The sequence below is a fragment of the Lissotriton vulgaris genome, chromosome 6 (assembly GCF_964263255.1).
Source record: "Lissotriton vulgaris chromosome 6, aLisVul1.2, whole genome shotgun sequence".
NCBI lineage: Eukaryota > Metazoa > Chordata > Amphibia > Caudata > Salamandridae > Lissotriton > Lissotriton vulgaris.
Genome location: NC_141694.1, coordinates 1,272,503,888 through 1,272,520,192, shown reverse-complemented (window position 1 = coordinate 1,272,520,192; position 16,305 = coordinate 1,272,503,888). Strand labels below are relative to the sequence as shown.

Here is a 16,305-nt window from a genome sequence, read left to right as displayed (position 1 = left end):
TGTCTGGTTTTCACTAGAAAAGCTTCTAAGTGTCTATTTTCACCAACTAAAAATATTCCTTAACACCTTAGCAGCTATGGAACGTCCAGCTCCAGTGCTGGACGTTCCATTGCGCAGGTGCAGTTGGAACGTCCAACGGCCGACGGCAGCACTCCCGGGGTAGTGGTGCCATCGGCCGTTGGATTAGGCACAGCACTTAAGGTGTTAAAAATTGCCTGTTTACAGGAGATGCACCAGTGCTGGATCCAGGATCCACCACTGAGTAAGAAAAAGTTACAATAGCACTACTTACCTACTAAAGTAATTTCCTGCTATAGGATAACATTGGTAATTGTATATGAAAACATTTCTAAGTGTAAACTTTTAAAATACAATAATATTCCTTAAAAATCACTACTGTAACTAAAACACTTTTACTCAACCGTTTACAGGAGATGTCCAAGGACTGAATCTAGGATCCAGTCCTGTGGTTAGAAAAGTAATCCATAAATTAACTAACTGCATTTAACTAGCATAACCTTTCATCACTCATTGTAAAATACAGAGTACCATATTTGAGTCCATTGACGCACTAATACAAGTTTCTAAAAACCCACTCAGTGATTCCTAGATCTATACACACATCTAATGATTTACCTATAAATTCACTAACACATGCAGTCAATGATCAATAGAACACTATCAAATATACATATACACCTATCTCGACATTACACACCAGCACACATCCTATTCACTTATGAAGTCATCCTATTCAATTATGCAAACAATGGATCATACTTACATTTACTTAGCTATACACTTATACAAACACCACTTTATCTATTGATATAGATAGTAACTTATACTTGGTGTGTTATAAAATCGCTATTACAAGTGGAAAATGCTACTTACCAGTATGAATCTGTTCTTGGCATGTAGAGCTGCAGAATCCTACATTTAGCAATAGATCGCCACCTGGTGATGGGCTCGGATGATTGCAGGTTGTTGCCTTCTTGGAAGAAGTCTTTTGTACTCACGAGATAGGGGACTCCTCCGTTGGACAATACTGCGCATGGTCATCTACTCCATCCTCAGATTGTTTTTCGCCATGATGGGAAATGATGGAGTTAGTAGAAGTAAAGAGAAAGGATGCCCATGCGTGTGCATCTAAGTAAGATGAGTACTGGAACGGATACAAGTCCCGGGGAGGCGGGAGGGCATGTAGGATTCTGCTGCTCTACATGCCAAGAACAGATGCATACTGGTAAGTAGCATTTTCCGTTCGAGGCATATGAGCTGCAGATCCTACATTTAGCAACGATTGTGCAGCAGTGTCTCCCCTAGCGGTGGCCGCTTGTATCCGTTGCAGCATACTGAAAGAGTGTTTTAAGGACAGCTTGGCCTACTGCAGCTTGCTGCTTGGCTTGCACATCAACGCAATAGTGTTTAGTGAAGGTGTGTATTGTAGACCATGTTGCTGCCTTGCATATATCCTCTAATGGCATGTTTCCTAAGAAAGCCATAGAGGCTCCTAGTTTGCGAGTGGAGTGTGCTCTAGGAGGAACTGTTAGTGTACGTTTAGCCTTGTGGTAGCATATTTGAATACACTTTACAATCCATCTAGCAATACCTCCTTTAGAGATGGGATTGCCTTTGTGTGGTGGAGAAAAAGATACAAATAGTTGTTTTGTCTTTCTGAAGGATTTAGTCCTGTCTGTGTAATATAGTAGAGCTCTTCTAACATACAAGGTGTGCAAAGCTCTTTCTGCAACAGAGTCCGGTTTTTGAAAAAACACTGGTAACTACTGATTGGTTTAGGTGAAAAGGAGTAATCACTTTTGGTAGGAATTTTGGATTGGGTCTAAGAACCACTTTGTTAGGATGTATTTGAAAAAATGGTTCTTCTATTGTGAATGCTTGGATTTCACTAACTCTTCTGGGAGAGGTAATTGCAACAAGGAAAGCAGTTTTCCAAGTTAGAAATTGCAGTTCACATTTATGTAACGGCTCAAAAGGGGGTCCCATGAGTTTTGTAAGGACCACATTTAGGTTCCATACAGGAGCAGGTGGTAACCTGGGTGGGATAATTCTTTTTAATCCTTCTATAAATGCTTTTATTGCAGGTACTCTAAATAGAGATAGATGTTGTCTATTTTGTAAATACGCTGCAATAGCTGCTAGAAGCAGGCGTATGGAAGAGTAAGCCAAATTGGACCTTTGTAAATGTAGATGGTAGCAAATGATATTTTGGATGGAAACGTCCAAAGGATCAATGTGATTGTTATAGTATATTGCAAATCGTTTCCACTTAGCAGCATAGCATGCTCTGGTAGTGGGTCTTCTAGTTTCTTTAATTATATTCATACAGTCTGGTGGTAAGTTTAAGTAACCAAACTCTAGGGGTTCAGGAGCCAGATGGCCAAATTCAGTTGGCTTGGTTCTGAGTGTCTTATTTCTCAATGGTTCTGTGTTAACAGGGATGGCGTGAGCCGTAATTTCTGATGTGGAACCAAAGAGATATAGTAGCGTGGTGAACCACGGTTGACGTGCCCATGTAGGGGCCACTAGTATCAGCTTGATGGACTGTTGTCTGAGCTTGCGTACTACTAGTGGAATGAGTGGGAGAGGCGGAAAAGTGTACGCAAATCTGCCTGACCAATTTAACCATATTGCATTCCCCTCCGACCGTGGGTGTGGAAACCTGGCGGCGAAGGTTGGGCATTTTGAGTTCTCGTGGGTGGCAAACATGTCTTTTTTGTGGATGCCCCCACATTTGAAAGAATGGTTGAAGTACTTGTGGGTGCAACTCCCATTCGTGAATCTTTTGTGATTGACAACTTAACAGATCTGTTATCTGGTTGTGGATCCCTGGAAGGTGTTCTACTGTCAGATGTATGTTTTGAGGGATGGCCCGTCTCCAAATATTCTGTGTAAGTTGGGACAGTTGCAGAGAGTGTGTCCACCCCGTTTTTGTATATAGTACATGGCTGTCATATTGTCCGTTCGGACTAGGACAGCTTTGTTTTGGATTTGTACTTGAAAGGTTTTGAGTGCTAGGAAAATTGCTAGCAGCTCTAAGTGGTTGATGTGAAACTGTTGATTGTTCCACTGACCTTGTGTGGTATAATGCAGGAGATGGGCTCCCCATCCTGTGAGGGATGCATCTGTCGTGAGCACTATCTGTGGAACAGGTTCTAGGAACGGCCGTCCCTTTGTCAAATTTTTGGTGTTCCACCATTGCAAAGAACGATATGTACGGCTGTCTACCAACACCAGGTCTGTGAGCTGACCTTGAGCCTGATTCCACTGTTGTGCTAGACATTCTTGTAGTGGGCGCATTTGCAGTCTTGCGTGGGGAACTATGAAGATGCAAGATGCCATCATCCCCATTAGTTTCATGAACACTCTGGCTTGTAGAGAGTGCTGGCATTGAAAAAGGGAGACTAAGTACTGAATACTTTGAATCCTGGCTTGACTGGGATACGCTAGAGCTACCGATGTGTTTATAGTAGCTCCTAGATATTGATGAACGTGCGAAGGCTCTAGGTGCGACTTGGTGTAGTTTATCATAAACCCTAAGTTGTGCAGTGTTTGTTTTGTGTGTTGTGCACACTGGTTGTACGATCTTGCTTTTATGAGCCAGTCGTCTAGGTAGAGGAAGACATGCATTTGTTGTCTTCTGAGATGTGCTGCCACTACTGCTAAGCACTTTGTAAACACTCGTGGTGATGTTGTAACCCCGAATTGAAGGACTTTGAACTGATAGTGTTGTCCTTGTATGACAAACCTTAAATACTTCCTGTGCGCAGTATGTATTGGTATGTGAAAATAGGCGTCCATTAGGTCTAGTATGGACAGAAAATCTCCCTGTTGTAGTAATGGGAGTACCTGTTGTAAAGTGATCATGTGAAAATGATCTGATTGTATGTAGTGGTTGAGTGGCCTGAGGTCGAGAATTGGTCTTAAGGTCCTGTCCTTCTTTGGAATTAGGAAGTACAGGGAGTAGACTCCTGTTCCTTGTTCTTCTAATGGAACTACTTGAATAGCATCTTTTTGTAGAAGTGCTAAAACTTCCCGTTGAAGCAGAGTTATGTGTTCTGCAGACATTGGACGTTGCCTGGGTGGTATGTTTGGGGGGGTTGCTGTGAGTTCTAGGCATTAGCCATGTTGGATAATTTGTCTTACCCATCTGTCTGTTGTGATGGAGTTCCAGACAGGTAGGAACTGTGAAAAGTCTGCCCTCCACAGGAGTGGAATGCTGTAGGGGAGGCAGAGGGAAGTCACTGTTTAGGAGTGGAAGAGGAGCGGTTGTTGTTACTACCTCTACCTCTTCCCTTGTTGTTATTGCCTCTGTATCCTCCTTTAAAAAATCCTCTGTTAGAGGAGGTCTGCGTGTGTGTTTTAAAAGATGATGTTGTGTCTGCGCCGGTCTGCTTGGAGCCTCCTCTATAAGAGGAGCGGCGAAAAGAACCTCTAGTTTGGGTGGATTGTAATGCCCCCATAGACTTAGCGGTGTCTGGGCCCTTCTTCATCTTTTCTAATGTATTATCTACCTTCAGCCCAAACAATTGGTTCTGATTAAAGGGCTGGTTTAGGATGGTAGTTTGTACCTCTGGTTTAAAACCCAAGATCCGTAACCATGCGTGACGCCTGAGAATAACACTAGCGTTCACTGCTTTGGATGCTGTGTCAGCTACATCTAGTGCACATTTAATTGAGGTATTTGACATTAATTTGCCTTCTTGTAAAAGTTCTGGTGCCTGATCCTTGTGTTGATCTGGTAGGTGTTCCATTAACTTTTCTAGTTGATTGTAATGAGCCCTGTTGTAGCGTGAGAGTAAAGCCTGTGTGTTTGCTATGCGCCATATGTTTGTTGCTTGTGCAGCAATTTGTTTCCCTGACGCATCAATAATCTTGGACTCTTTGTCAGGCAGGGGGGGTGTCCCCAGAAGTTTGAGAATTTGCCCTTTTGCGTGCATTAGACACTACCAAGGAGTCTAATGGCAGATAACCCTTAATGTATACTGGATCAGCTGGTGCTGGCCTATACTTTTTCTCTATTCTAGGATTTAACACCCTACGCCTTACTGGATCTTTAGAAATCTCTGGAGCATGTTTAATGACTCTCCTAATCATTGGTAATATTTGGGTAGATCTTTGTGACTGTTCGAAAGTGTCTAACAAGAAGTCCTCCTCAATGGCATCAGAGTGCATGGGAACCCCATGGTAAAGTGCAGCTCTGTTTAACAAATGATTAAAACCAATACTGTCCTCTGTAGGGGAAGGTTTTGTTGGGTAGTACTGAGGATCAGGGATGTCTGGTGCATTATTTGGTGCAAAATTATATGCATCATCATCATCCTTAGGGTATTCTGTGTTAACATCCTCATCTAAAGGGTATGTATGTGGCTCTGGAACATCATCCCCCCCACCCCAAATCATATTACTCATCAGTGTGGTGTGATGATGCAGGAGAGTGAATAGGAGAAGTTATAGGTTCCACATATGGAGTAACAGGAGAGGAAGAAGGTGAAGGAGAGGAAGGGTGCATTGGAGAAGTTGCACAGTACTTTTTGGCAGGAACCACAGGTGTAAGTGGTGTGTCTGCTGGTCTCTTCTTATAAGGGATTGCTTCCACATGTCCAGTTTTGGATTAATATGGACTTTTTTTTGTCTAGGATCTGGTCTAAACAGTTCTTCCTCTTCTATAATCTTCTTCGGCGTCGATTTTTTCGGAGCCGATCGAGGTTGTTTAGTGCTTTTTGCCTTAGGAGGAGTAGCTGAGTCTTTTGGCAATGTTTTCGGTGCCGAATGTTGTTTAGCCTTATCTGGGATCTTCGGTACCGATATTAGAGGTTTCGGCGTGGACACAGGTTTTGCTGGGCCTGTGTGCCATGCCTGCAACCCACTGCCTATGGTATAGGTAAGCCACCCTCGAGCTGGGTGCACTGTACCACTGGTGAGGTTACAGCGTGAGCACAGTACCCCTACTGTGTCGAAGTCCATTCTTAGACATTGTAAGTGTAGTAAAGCCATAAAGCATATATGGACTGGGGGATTGTCATTACGATCTCCACAGCACCATAATGGCTTTACTGATTTCTGGGAAGTTTGGAAGCAAACTTCTCAGCATAATAATCCCACACTAATGGCAGTGAAAGATTCATTATACAAAACACTCAGAGGGCATCTTAGAGATGCCCCCTGAAAAACAATCAGCCTCTGGCGAGTTCTCTGACTGGTAAACACCAGCCTGCCAAGACGAAACAAGTTTCTGGACCTTCTGGGAACCTTTGCTCCCTGAGCCCAGAAACAAAGCATTTCCTGTGCAGAGGTGTTCGCACCTCCCCAGGTCAAGAAGAGCCATCTCTGGCAGGGCCACTTCAAAGGCCTTGCCGCCTTTGCAACGCGGCTTCCACCCTCTCCTGCTATCAGGATTAGCCCCCCTTCATGTCGCCCCCTCCCTTTTTTGGAGGGGAAAAATTAGCACAGCTCAGAAGGTGTGCGCATCTTTACCAACCCCGCCCTTTAGGTGGCAGAGGCGAGGTGAAGCCCACTCTCCAGCACCCACCATCTTGCAGATGGCAGGCACTCTTCAATCAGTGTTAGGGAGTGTATAGTCACCCCAATGTCAGTAGTCCATTGGCTACTTACCTTGAAAATCCTAAAACATTCCCTAAATACAGTATTTAGGGGCAGCCCTGAACCCAGAAGGCAGATTCCCACAAACTATGAAGGACGAAAAACGCACAGCAGAGGAGACTGCAGAGAAGAAATTACTTGGTCCCAGCCCCACCGTCCCGTCTGTAGTTTCGAGAGATCCTGAGCCAAAAGTCGCCTTGTCCAGCAGCCAGAAACCTTCAGAACCCTGGCAGGACTGACTGCCTTCAACATAGACCGGATCTCCTGCGAACAGCAGCTCCATTCAAAAGAATCTCCAAAGAAATTCTCAGAGCCTGCTGACTACAAAGAAACCCGATGCCTGGACCCATCAAAGCATCTGTCACCTACGGCCGAATCGGAGTGGCCCAACAGTCTCAGCAAGGTCCCCCAGCGCTCCAGAGTCCGAGTCCATCGTGGGTTGACCCCACCAGGACTCCCAGACATCGCCAACAGCCTTTGCACAGAGACCCCCTAGCACCACCCTGAGTGACACAGTAAGGTGAAATTCTACCTCAAACACATCCCTGCATCTGGCATCGCTGCACTCTGGAGAAGAGGACCTGAGGTGCACCTACGTCCCCGAGCCCTCTAACTTACCTTCCCAGCTGTTGGTTCCTCCTGGAAGACTTCCTGGACCGAGCCTACAGCTAACAACTAAAACCGGCAATCCCCATTGAAAACAGGGCACCAACGCCAAAACAGCACCCTGCTCTCAGCCTTCCCTGTGCCGCTGTGGGTGCACCTTGTGTGCTAACTTGGATCCCCCTTTGCCCTGATCTAAAGTCCAGGAGCTTTGCTACCACAACCTTGTGGCCTGTTCGTGAGCAGCCACCAACCGGAGGCCCCCTATAACCTATTTGATAACATTGGGTCTCAGCACTCTGCACTTGGCAGCCCTAGTGCAGCTGAGGGTGCGTTGAGAGTGCATCCTTGACCCTGGGTGCACCCTTGTTCTAACCCCAGAATACCAACTCCCAAAACTAAGTACTTACCTGTAAACCGATAACTATATTTCCTCCCATAGGATGGCATTGACTGATTTTCTTTGAAAAACGTCCTAAGTGTGGAGTTGGAAAATTGTACACCTTAAGAAACTGGATATTTACAAAAACTGACTTACTCACCTTTTATCTGGGAAATGTACCAGTGTGATATCTAGGCATATCACACCAAGTAGAAAAAGTAGCTTAAAAGTAATCTGAAAAGTAACTTACAAAGTAATCTCAAAAGTAACTGAAAAAGTAATACAACTTTTTTATGAACAAGCTACTTACCTGTAACCAATCCATTTGCATTCAAACTGTATTTAACTGCATTATTCTTGCAAAGGACTATTGCACTTACCTGTACCAGGCCTGGCCTATTTCTGGAAATAAAATACAAATAAATAATATTTTTATACAAACACATTGGCCAGAGTTAAGTCTTTGAGTGTGTGGCATCATTTCTTGCCTGAGTGTTTACAATAAATGCTTAACATTACCCTCTGTTAAGGCCTTACTGCTCACCCACACTACCACAAATAGAGTTATCTACTTTAACCCTGCCTACCTTTGAGGATCCATTGGACTCTGTGCACAATATACCTTACTTTGGTTTAGTAAATATAGAGCCAGCTTCCTGCAATGGCTTATCCTGTTCCTTAGAGGGAGGTAGCGAAGACCACGTCTATTCACTCAGGTTTATAATCAGCTGCCACCAATTACCAGAAGCCTCGTTGTCTAGAAAAAGGGTGGCAGTAGCCACTCAACTACAGGAGGAGGCACACTTTATTTGCACCCCTTTAAAGACACACACAGGTTTCACATCAAGCAATTATGGAGAAGCACCAGTAGTAGGTTGCGATTCCAAAGTCTAATGAGAAAAGCAGAGGCACACCAGAAAAACATGAGAAAACAGATTTTCGAACCCATGGAAGAACATCTTTCTTCTTCAAAAAAAATAAAATAAAGCTGCACATAATTAACCGGGTTATATAGCGCTACTTTTGCTATCTAAGTCTAAAAATAAAGATTAATATCACAAACCAGGGCACGTCACCAAACTGACATTAGCCAATAATTTGAAACAAAATCAAAAATGTACCCTCCTAAAACACAAATATTTTCAAATCCTGCCATCGTTTTCCTGTCGAAGCAATTAAAGACAAATTGTCACCAGACAAGGACAGTTCCACAATCACTAGCAAAATAATTACACAAACAAAAGTTATACTGCAAAAAAGCAGCACAGTTACTCACCACTGAGTGTTTTTGATCGTATTGGAGGAAGCCCTTTTTTGAGTCTGTCTTTCTCTCTCTCATACGTTCTCCTCTCATTGGAGTAAGAGCGAGAGGTCTTCCTCTTCCGGTCTCTATCCCACTCTCTTGACCTCGAGCGAGACCGTTTTCTGTGTTTACGCTTCCGAGATCCAGATCGCGATCTTGACCTCCTTTTCCTTGGAGACCTAAAACAAAAATATGTTAATATTCACTCTAAGTAGGTATCTGTTAACATAAAATGTACAGATTTCTTTGTGAGGGCAACCTCAGTCACCTTCCTTTCATTACTATTGTTAGGGCGCCTTTAATGATCAGGGCAGAACACACAAATTGCACAATCTGTCCAGACACAAAAAGTATTTTCAAAGGAGATCTGCGAGCATATAATCAAATGCATTATGGTAATCTGATAGGCTTTATTCTCTTTATATGGGAAGGATAAGTTACTTACCTGTAATCCCAGTTCTCTTCCAGGGGTATCCTCATCAAAGTCATAAGCACATGAATATTCCCACCCATGCGCGGCGACCCCGGAAACATATAAAAACATATGTGGAAACATATGTAGCTCTAAAAACATAAATATGTATATCACAATAAACACAATGCAGCCCTCCATACAGTAAAGGCTGAGCAATGTAAGAATTTCTTTTGCATAAATACATAACATTCCAATAAAGCAGGAAGAAAGAAAACGCATATGAAAACTACTTTAATGCATCATAGAAATCATACTACTGCAAAGAGGAATGAAAAACATTGCCAGCCCATGGGCTGCATTGTAGAAACATTAGTGTAGAAAGCTGAAAATGCAAATGCTACTTACCAGTATGCATCTGTTCTTGGCATGTAGGGCTGCTGACATTCATATCTGTGCATAGATCGCCGCCTAGTTTTGGGTCCGGATGATTGCACATTGTTGTCCTGGTAGAGTCTTCGAAGTATCACGAGATAGGTGGCTCCTCCCCTGGACTACAGTGCGCATGGGCATCGCCTCCATCCCCAGATTGTTTTTAGCCATTGGCCGAGATGGAGTGAACTATGTGAGTGATGACCATGCTATGAGCATATATAAATGAATACTGCAGCTGCTACAGGCGCTGGGGAGGAGGGTGGGCGATATGAATGTCAGCAGCCCTACATGCCAAGAACAGATGCATACTGGTAAGTAGCATTTGCAGTTCGAGGCATGTGGGCTGCTGAATTCATATCTGTGCATAGAATACATAGCAGTCCTCCTATTATTGGCGGCCGCCCGTGCCAGCTGCAGCAGTTTGAAAAAGTGTTTTGAGAACAGCCTGACCAACAGCTGCCTGCTGTTTGGAGTGCACGTCTACACAGTAATGTTTAGTAAAAGTATGTGTGGTAGACCATGTGGCTGCCCTACAAATATCCTCTAAGGGAATGTTACCCAGGAAAGCCATAGAGGCCCCCAACTTTCTGGTGGAGTGGGCTCTTGGTGGAATTGTGAGAGTGCGTTTAGCCTTAGCGTAACAGATCTGAATGCATTTCACGATCCACCTAGCGATACCAGCTTTGGAGATAGCGTTTCCCTTGTGGTGTGAGGCAAATGAAACGAAAAGTTGCTTGGTCTTTCGAAAATCCTTTGTCCTGTCAATGTAGTACATTAAGGCTCTTTTAACGTCAAGGGTGTGGAGCATCCGCTCCGCCAGCGACTCAGGGTTTTGAAAAAACACTGGCAACTCAATTGTCTGGTTCATGTGGAATTGAGATACAACCTTGGGTAAAAATTTAGGGTTAGTGCGGAGCACCACCCTGTAAGCGTGTACTTGGAAAAAAGGTTCTTGGATGGTGAGCGCCTGTAACTCACTAACCCTCCGTAGCGATGTAATTGCTACTAAGAAAGCCACCTTCCAATTCAGAAACTGAAGCTCGCAAGAGTGCAGTGGCTCAAAGGGAGGACCCATCAGCCTTGTAAGAACCACATTGAGGTTCCATTCCGGAGCTGGTGGAGTCCGTGGTGGAATGACCCTTTTGAGTCCTTCCAGAAAAGCCTTGATAGCAGGAACCTTAAAAAGTGATAGGTGTTGCCTATTTCATTCATTTCAAATTCCTTCACCAACTCTATTACACGCCGACAAAACTGCGTAGATACGGGTTGCAGGAGGAAGATAGGTGCAAAAGGTGTAACAGAGAGGGAGCGGGCTTCGCTCATCTGGCATGGGACTGCGCCAAAATAACGAGTTACTGGGTGGAGGTCACCGCAACGTTGTCTATCATTTTGGAGGAAGAGGTGCAATGCACACCCAAAGTCTGCCTGCTGGGAATAGTGCCGCAGTTCAGGGCGTTGAAACGCAAGTTCTGTGTCATAGCCTTGTTGTTGGCGAAGAGACAGGTGGCACAATGCTGGCACAGTCGCAAGGTGCCGAAGGTGAAAACATGGTTGCATGACATGTCCACTTGCCGGGACAAGCTACAAACATACGAGGAGCTACTGCCGGCGAAATCCAGGCCCAAGAGTATTTGGGGTTATTTAGAGGAGTACCTCGCTTCCATACAGGATGATGAAGAGAACCGACCACTGGATTGAATCGATTGGGGCACTGTGTAGGTAGACAACACATACATGAGTCATGTAACGGCGGGAACCTGGGGGGAACTGTGACTACCATTACAACTGAAGTGTAGTATGTGCAGATAGCACTGTACGGTCTAAGTTGGGGAAAGTTGTTCTTTTGTTCACTGTTGAAAAATGTGAAAAAGTGAGACTCATTTCATTTACCAGCTAGTAACCATATGTGAGGCATGCGGAAGGACTCTGCATCACACTGCAGAGCTGATTATGCACAACGTACTTATCCTATGTTGGTTGCTGATATTAACGTAGCGAGCCGGCCCCAGGGTTGTAGGCTCATGCTGTGTCAACTGCTATGTGTTAATAAAGGTCTTGCGAAAAAAAAAAAAGAAAAAAAAAAAAGAGTATATGCTGGGAGGTGGTCATTACGAACTCCACAGCACCATAATTGCTACACTGAAGACTAACAAGTTTGGTACCAAAATTCTCAGCACATTAAACCTGCACTGATGCCAGTGTGGGATTTAATGTAAAATGCACCAGCGGGCATCTTAGAGATGCCCCCTGAAAACCTAACCTCAATCCACGTCTGGGCTGAGTGGCTGCAGAGGCTGCCACACAGAAGACATGGTGCTGGACCCCTGGGTGGAGAGCCCCCCGCTCTCCTGGGCCTGCAACACTGCACATCCTGGGCGAGGTCCTAGGTCTCCTCCCCCAGGATGGGCAGGGGGAAGCTTCAAAGGCATGTCACCTCTGTGTGCTTCTCCAGACCATTTGTTGTACCCAGCAACTGGCCCCCACCAGTTCTGGCCCCCACTCTGGCGAGAAGACTGCCGGGAAAAACTACGCCAGGAAGGGGGTGTGCCAGCATGTGTCAACCCCACCTCTCAGGTGGGGGAGACGAGGTGAAGCACAACCCCGGGCTCCGGCCAACTTGAAGATGGGGAGCCCTGCCCAATGACAGCTAGGCTCCTGCCCCCCTCCTACAGGAGAGGAGCAGGCTAGGGGCCTACCCACCCTAGGACAGGGACCTATTGGTCCTGCCCTTGCCCTACCTGTAACGCCCCTAATTTCAGTATTTAGGGGCTCCCTGAACCTTCCTTCCTCAGATCCCGAAAAGAAAAGAAAAAAGAAGACTAAGAGGAAGAGGACCCGCCGTGCAGCTGCTAACAGGACGACAACAACCGACTTGGCCCCAGCCCTACCGGCCTGTCGATCCTGGAACCGGCTCCTGCCTAAAGCCTGGCAACTCCTGTGGACAGCAATCTTGGGACACCCAGAGGACCTGCCTGCCTTGACCCTCTTGAAGCCTGGGACTCCCATCAGCAGAGGCTCTGCTGCAACACCCCCTGGGGCGAGCCAGGAAGCTCCGGACCAGCCCACTCTGCACCCACTGAGCCCGGCCCGTGCCCGAGTGATCCAAGACCACGAGGACGTCCCCCCCAGTGACTGGGACTCGAAGTCCAGTGCCCAAAGACCCTCCTCGACAAACCAGACGACGCCTGCAGACTCAGAACCAGGGCCTCCACCAACCGCGACCAGCTGAGGGTAAGCTTTTCCGACACTCAAAGACACCCCTGCAAACGGCGCCCTACAGCCCCCTGTGCCTCTCTTTGGGGTACCTACCTGTGTTCCAAGATCCCAACTTACCTCTCGACACACAAGTTACTACTTGTGTAACGATATACCTGTAAGAGACATTAGTTAGTGATAGATTCCTTACCTTAGAATATCCCCAGGCGTCAGACTGGATCCGGAAACTTTTGCGTAGCAATACCCCTGCGCGCCGGTAGGCGTGCTCCGCGGCTCCGCGTCCGTAGACGGCGTAGTTAGCGCAGGAATCACGTCGCCGAAGTACTTAGACGCCGCCCTCGCGCACTGACGTCAGTTCTTATACACAGCTTTTCCGCGCCAGATACGCAGAGCCATGATAGAACCAACAATGGTGCCATGAAACTAGGGCCCTGAAAGGGGATGACCTTAACCCTAGATATCGGTTCGCAGAACGGGGAGGATGGGTGGGTCGGTAAGGAATCACTAACTAATGTCTCTTACAGATATATCGCTACACCAGTAGTAACTAGTGCATCTGAAAGAGACACGTTAGTGATAGGTTCCTTACTTTAGAATAGATACACCAGCAATACCAACCCCGGTGGTGGGTCTGCGAACCAATAATCACACCAGAAAGTCCTGGAGGACGGAACGGCCAAAGAAGCCATCCCTCCGGACTTGGCTGTCCATGCAGTAGTGTCTTGCGAACGTGTGCAGCGAGGCCCACGTAGCTGCCTAACAAATGTCCTGCAAGGGGACTCTTCGGCCCAGGGCAGTAGTAGTCGCTGTGGCTCGAGTGGAGTGGGCCCTCAGCCCAACAGGAGGTTCCTTTTTAGCCAAAGAGTAACACGCCTCGATGCACAACACGATCCACTGAGAGATGGTCCGCTTGTGCACCGCCCGTCCTTTCTTAGCGCCCACGTATCCAACAAAGAGTTGGTCATCCACCCGGGACTGGCGTGTGCGATCCAGATAGTAAGAGAGCACGCGTTTTGGGTCCAGACGGTGGAGCCTCTCTTCCTCTTTCGAGGGATGCGGAGGCGGAAAGAAGGTGGGCAAGGTGATGGATTGTCCGATGTGGAAGGCTGTGACTACCTTGGGCAGGAAAGAGGGTTTTGTCCGCAACACAACCTTGTCCGGATGGACAGAAAGGAAAGAGGTTTAGAGGAAAGAGCCTGGAGCTCACTCACTCTCCTGGCAGAGGTGATGGCAACCATGAAAGCAGTCTTGAGCGTAAGAAGATGGAGAGGACAGTTATGCAGCGGCTCAAAGGGAGCGCACATCAGTTAAGTTAGAAGCAGGTTCAAGTCCTACTGGGGCATCACAAAAGGAACAGGAGGGAACATGTGAGTGATACCCTTCAAGAATCTGTTAACAATCAGGGACTTGAACAAAGAAGGCTGATCAGGTAGCCATAAGAAGGCGGAAAGGGCAGAAAGGTAGCCCTTGACAGTGCCCAGAGCAGAGCCCTGCTGGGCAAGTGAGAGAAGGAAGAGGAGAACCTCAGAAACAGGGGCATTGAGAGGATCCACAGCCTTTGTTGTGCACCATGCCACAAATCTGTTCCACCTGCAGGCGTATACCGACTTTGTGGAGGGACGCCTGGCTGCCAGAATGAAGTTACAGACTTCAGGAGGCAAGTCAAATGGCCTCAACTGTCACCGCTCAATCTCCAAGCATGGAGGTGGAGACTGGACAGGTTTGGGTGGAGGACCGTCCCCTGCTGCTGCGACAGAAGGTCCTCCTGAAGAGGCAGACGAATCGGGGGATCGACTGACCTACTGAGTAGCTCGGGATACCAGTACCTTCGCGCCCAGTCCGGAGCCACAAGGATGACTTGGGCCCGGTCGCGCTTGATTTTCTTCAGCACTCTGGGCAGAAGTGGTATAGGCGGAAAGGCGTACAACAGACCGCAACTCCACTCGCGACGAAAAGCGTCCCCGAGCAAGTGCTGCCTTGGAAATTCCAACACGCAGAACTGATGACATTGCACGTTCTCTTCGGTGGCGAATAGATCTAACCAAGGCTCTCCTCACTGCAGAAAGAGGCCTTGCGCCATGTCAGAGTTCAGACGCCATTCGTGATCCATCATGCACCTTCGGCTGACCTCGTCCGCCCTGGTGTTCAGAGAACCTGCCAGGTGTTGAACCACCAGGGTCACGCCCTGATGTTCCAGCCACTGCCAGAGGCGCAGAGCCTCCTGGCAGAGGGTCCATGACCCCACCCCGCCCTGTTTGTTGCAGAACCACATGGCGGTGGTGTTGTCTGTGAACACCTGCACTACACTCCCCCGGACAGAGGGGAGGAATGCCTTCAGTGCTAGACGAATCGCCCGCAGCTCCAGAAGGTTGAAATGGAGCCGGGACTCCACCGGAGACCAAAGGCCTCTGATCTCCGATTCTCCCATGTGGCCTCCCCAGCCCTGGAGGGACGCATCCGTCACAACTATGTGCTCCGGTTGGGGAAGGGAGAGGGATCTGCCGCTGACCCAATCGCGGTCCGTGAGCCACCACTGCAGCTGTCTCGCAGTGCCCTCCGAGATCATGACATGGTCAGACAGGTTGCCCTGATGCTGGGCCCACTGAAACTTCAGGTCCACTGCAGAGCCCGCATCTGCCACCTGGCGTGATGCACCAGAAGGATGCAGGAGGCCATCAGCACCAGAAGCCGCAGCGTCAACCTGACCGAGACCCGGGATAAAGGCTGAAAGATTGGAATCAGAGCCTGAATATCCCAGACCCGCTGTTCGGGAGGATAAACCCAAAACTGCGCCGAGTCGAGGACCGCTCCGATGAAAAGGAGCTTTTGAGAGGGGCACAGGTGCGACTTTGGCACATTGATGGAAAACCCCAGCTGGTGCAGGAGGTCCGCCATTGTCTGGGGGTGGCTGACGAATCCGCCTTCAACAACCAGTCGTCGAGGTAAGGGAATACTAAAACCCCTAACCTGCGCAGAAGAGCTACAACCACCGCCATCACTTTCGTGAACACCAGTGGAGCGCTGGTAAGGCCGAAGGGGAGCACGGTAAACTGAAAATCCTTGTGGCCTACCGTGAACCGCAGGTAGCGCCGGTGGGCCGGCAGGACGGGGATGTGGAAATAAGCGTCCTGCAAGTCCAACGCTACCATCCAGTCTCCTGGGTCCAGGGCAGCTAAGACCTGAGCCAATGTCAGCATTTTGAACTTCTCCTTCCGGAGGAAGCCGTTGACGTTCCGTAGGTCCAAGAAAGGGCGCAGGCCCCCTTTGCCCTTCTTGGTACCAGAAAGTAGTGGGAGTAACAACCACACCCTACTTCCGGCCCAGGAACGC

The 16,305-nt window shown here is 47.5% G+C and overlaps 1 protein-coding gene across 1 annotated transcript in view; it reads right to left on the bottom strand.

Annotated features, from left to right (window-relative positions):
• The window catches only part of SCAF8 (SR-related CTD associated factor 8), a 948,526-nt gene that overhangs the window by 350,312 nt on the left and 581,909 nt on the right, over positions 1-16,305 (bottom strand). The window contains exon 13 of the mRNA XM_086927396.1: positions 8,886-9,091. Within this exon, the coding sequence (XP_086783522.1) occupies positions 8,886-9,091 (206 nt within the window). The remainder of the gene's footprint in view (positions 1-8,885; positions 9,092-16,305) is intronic.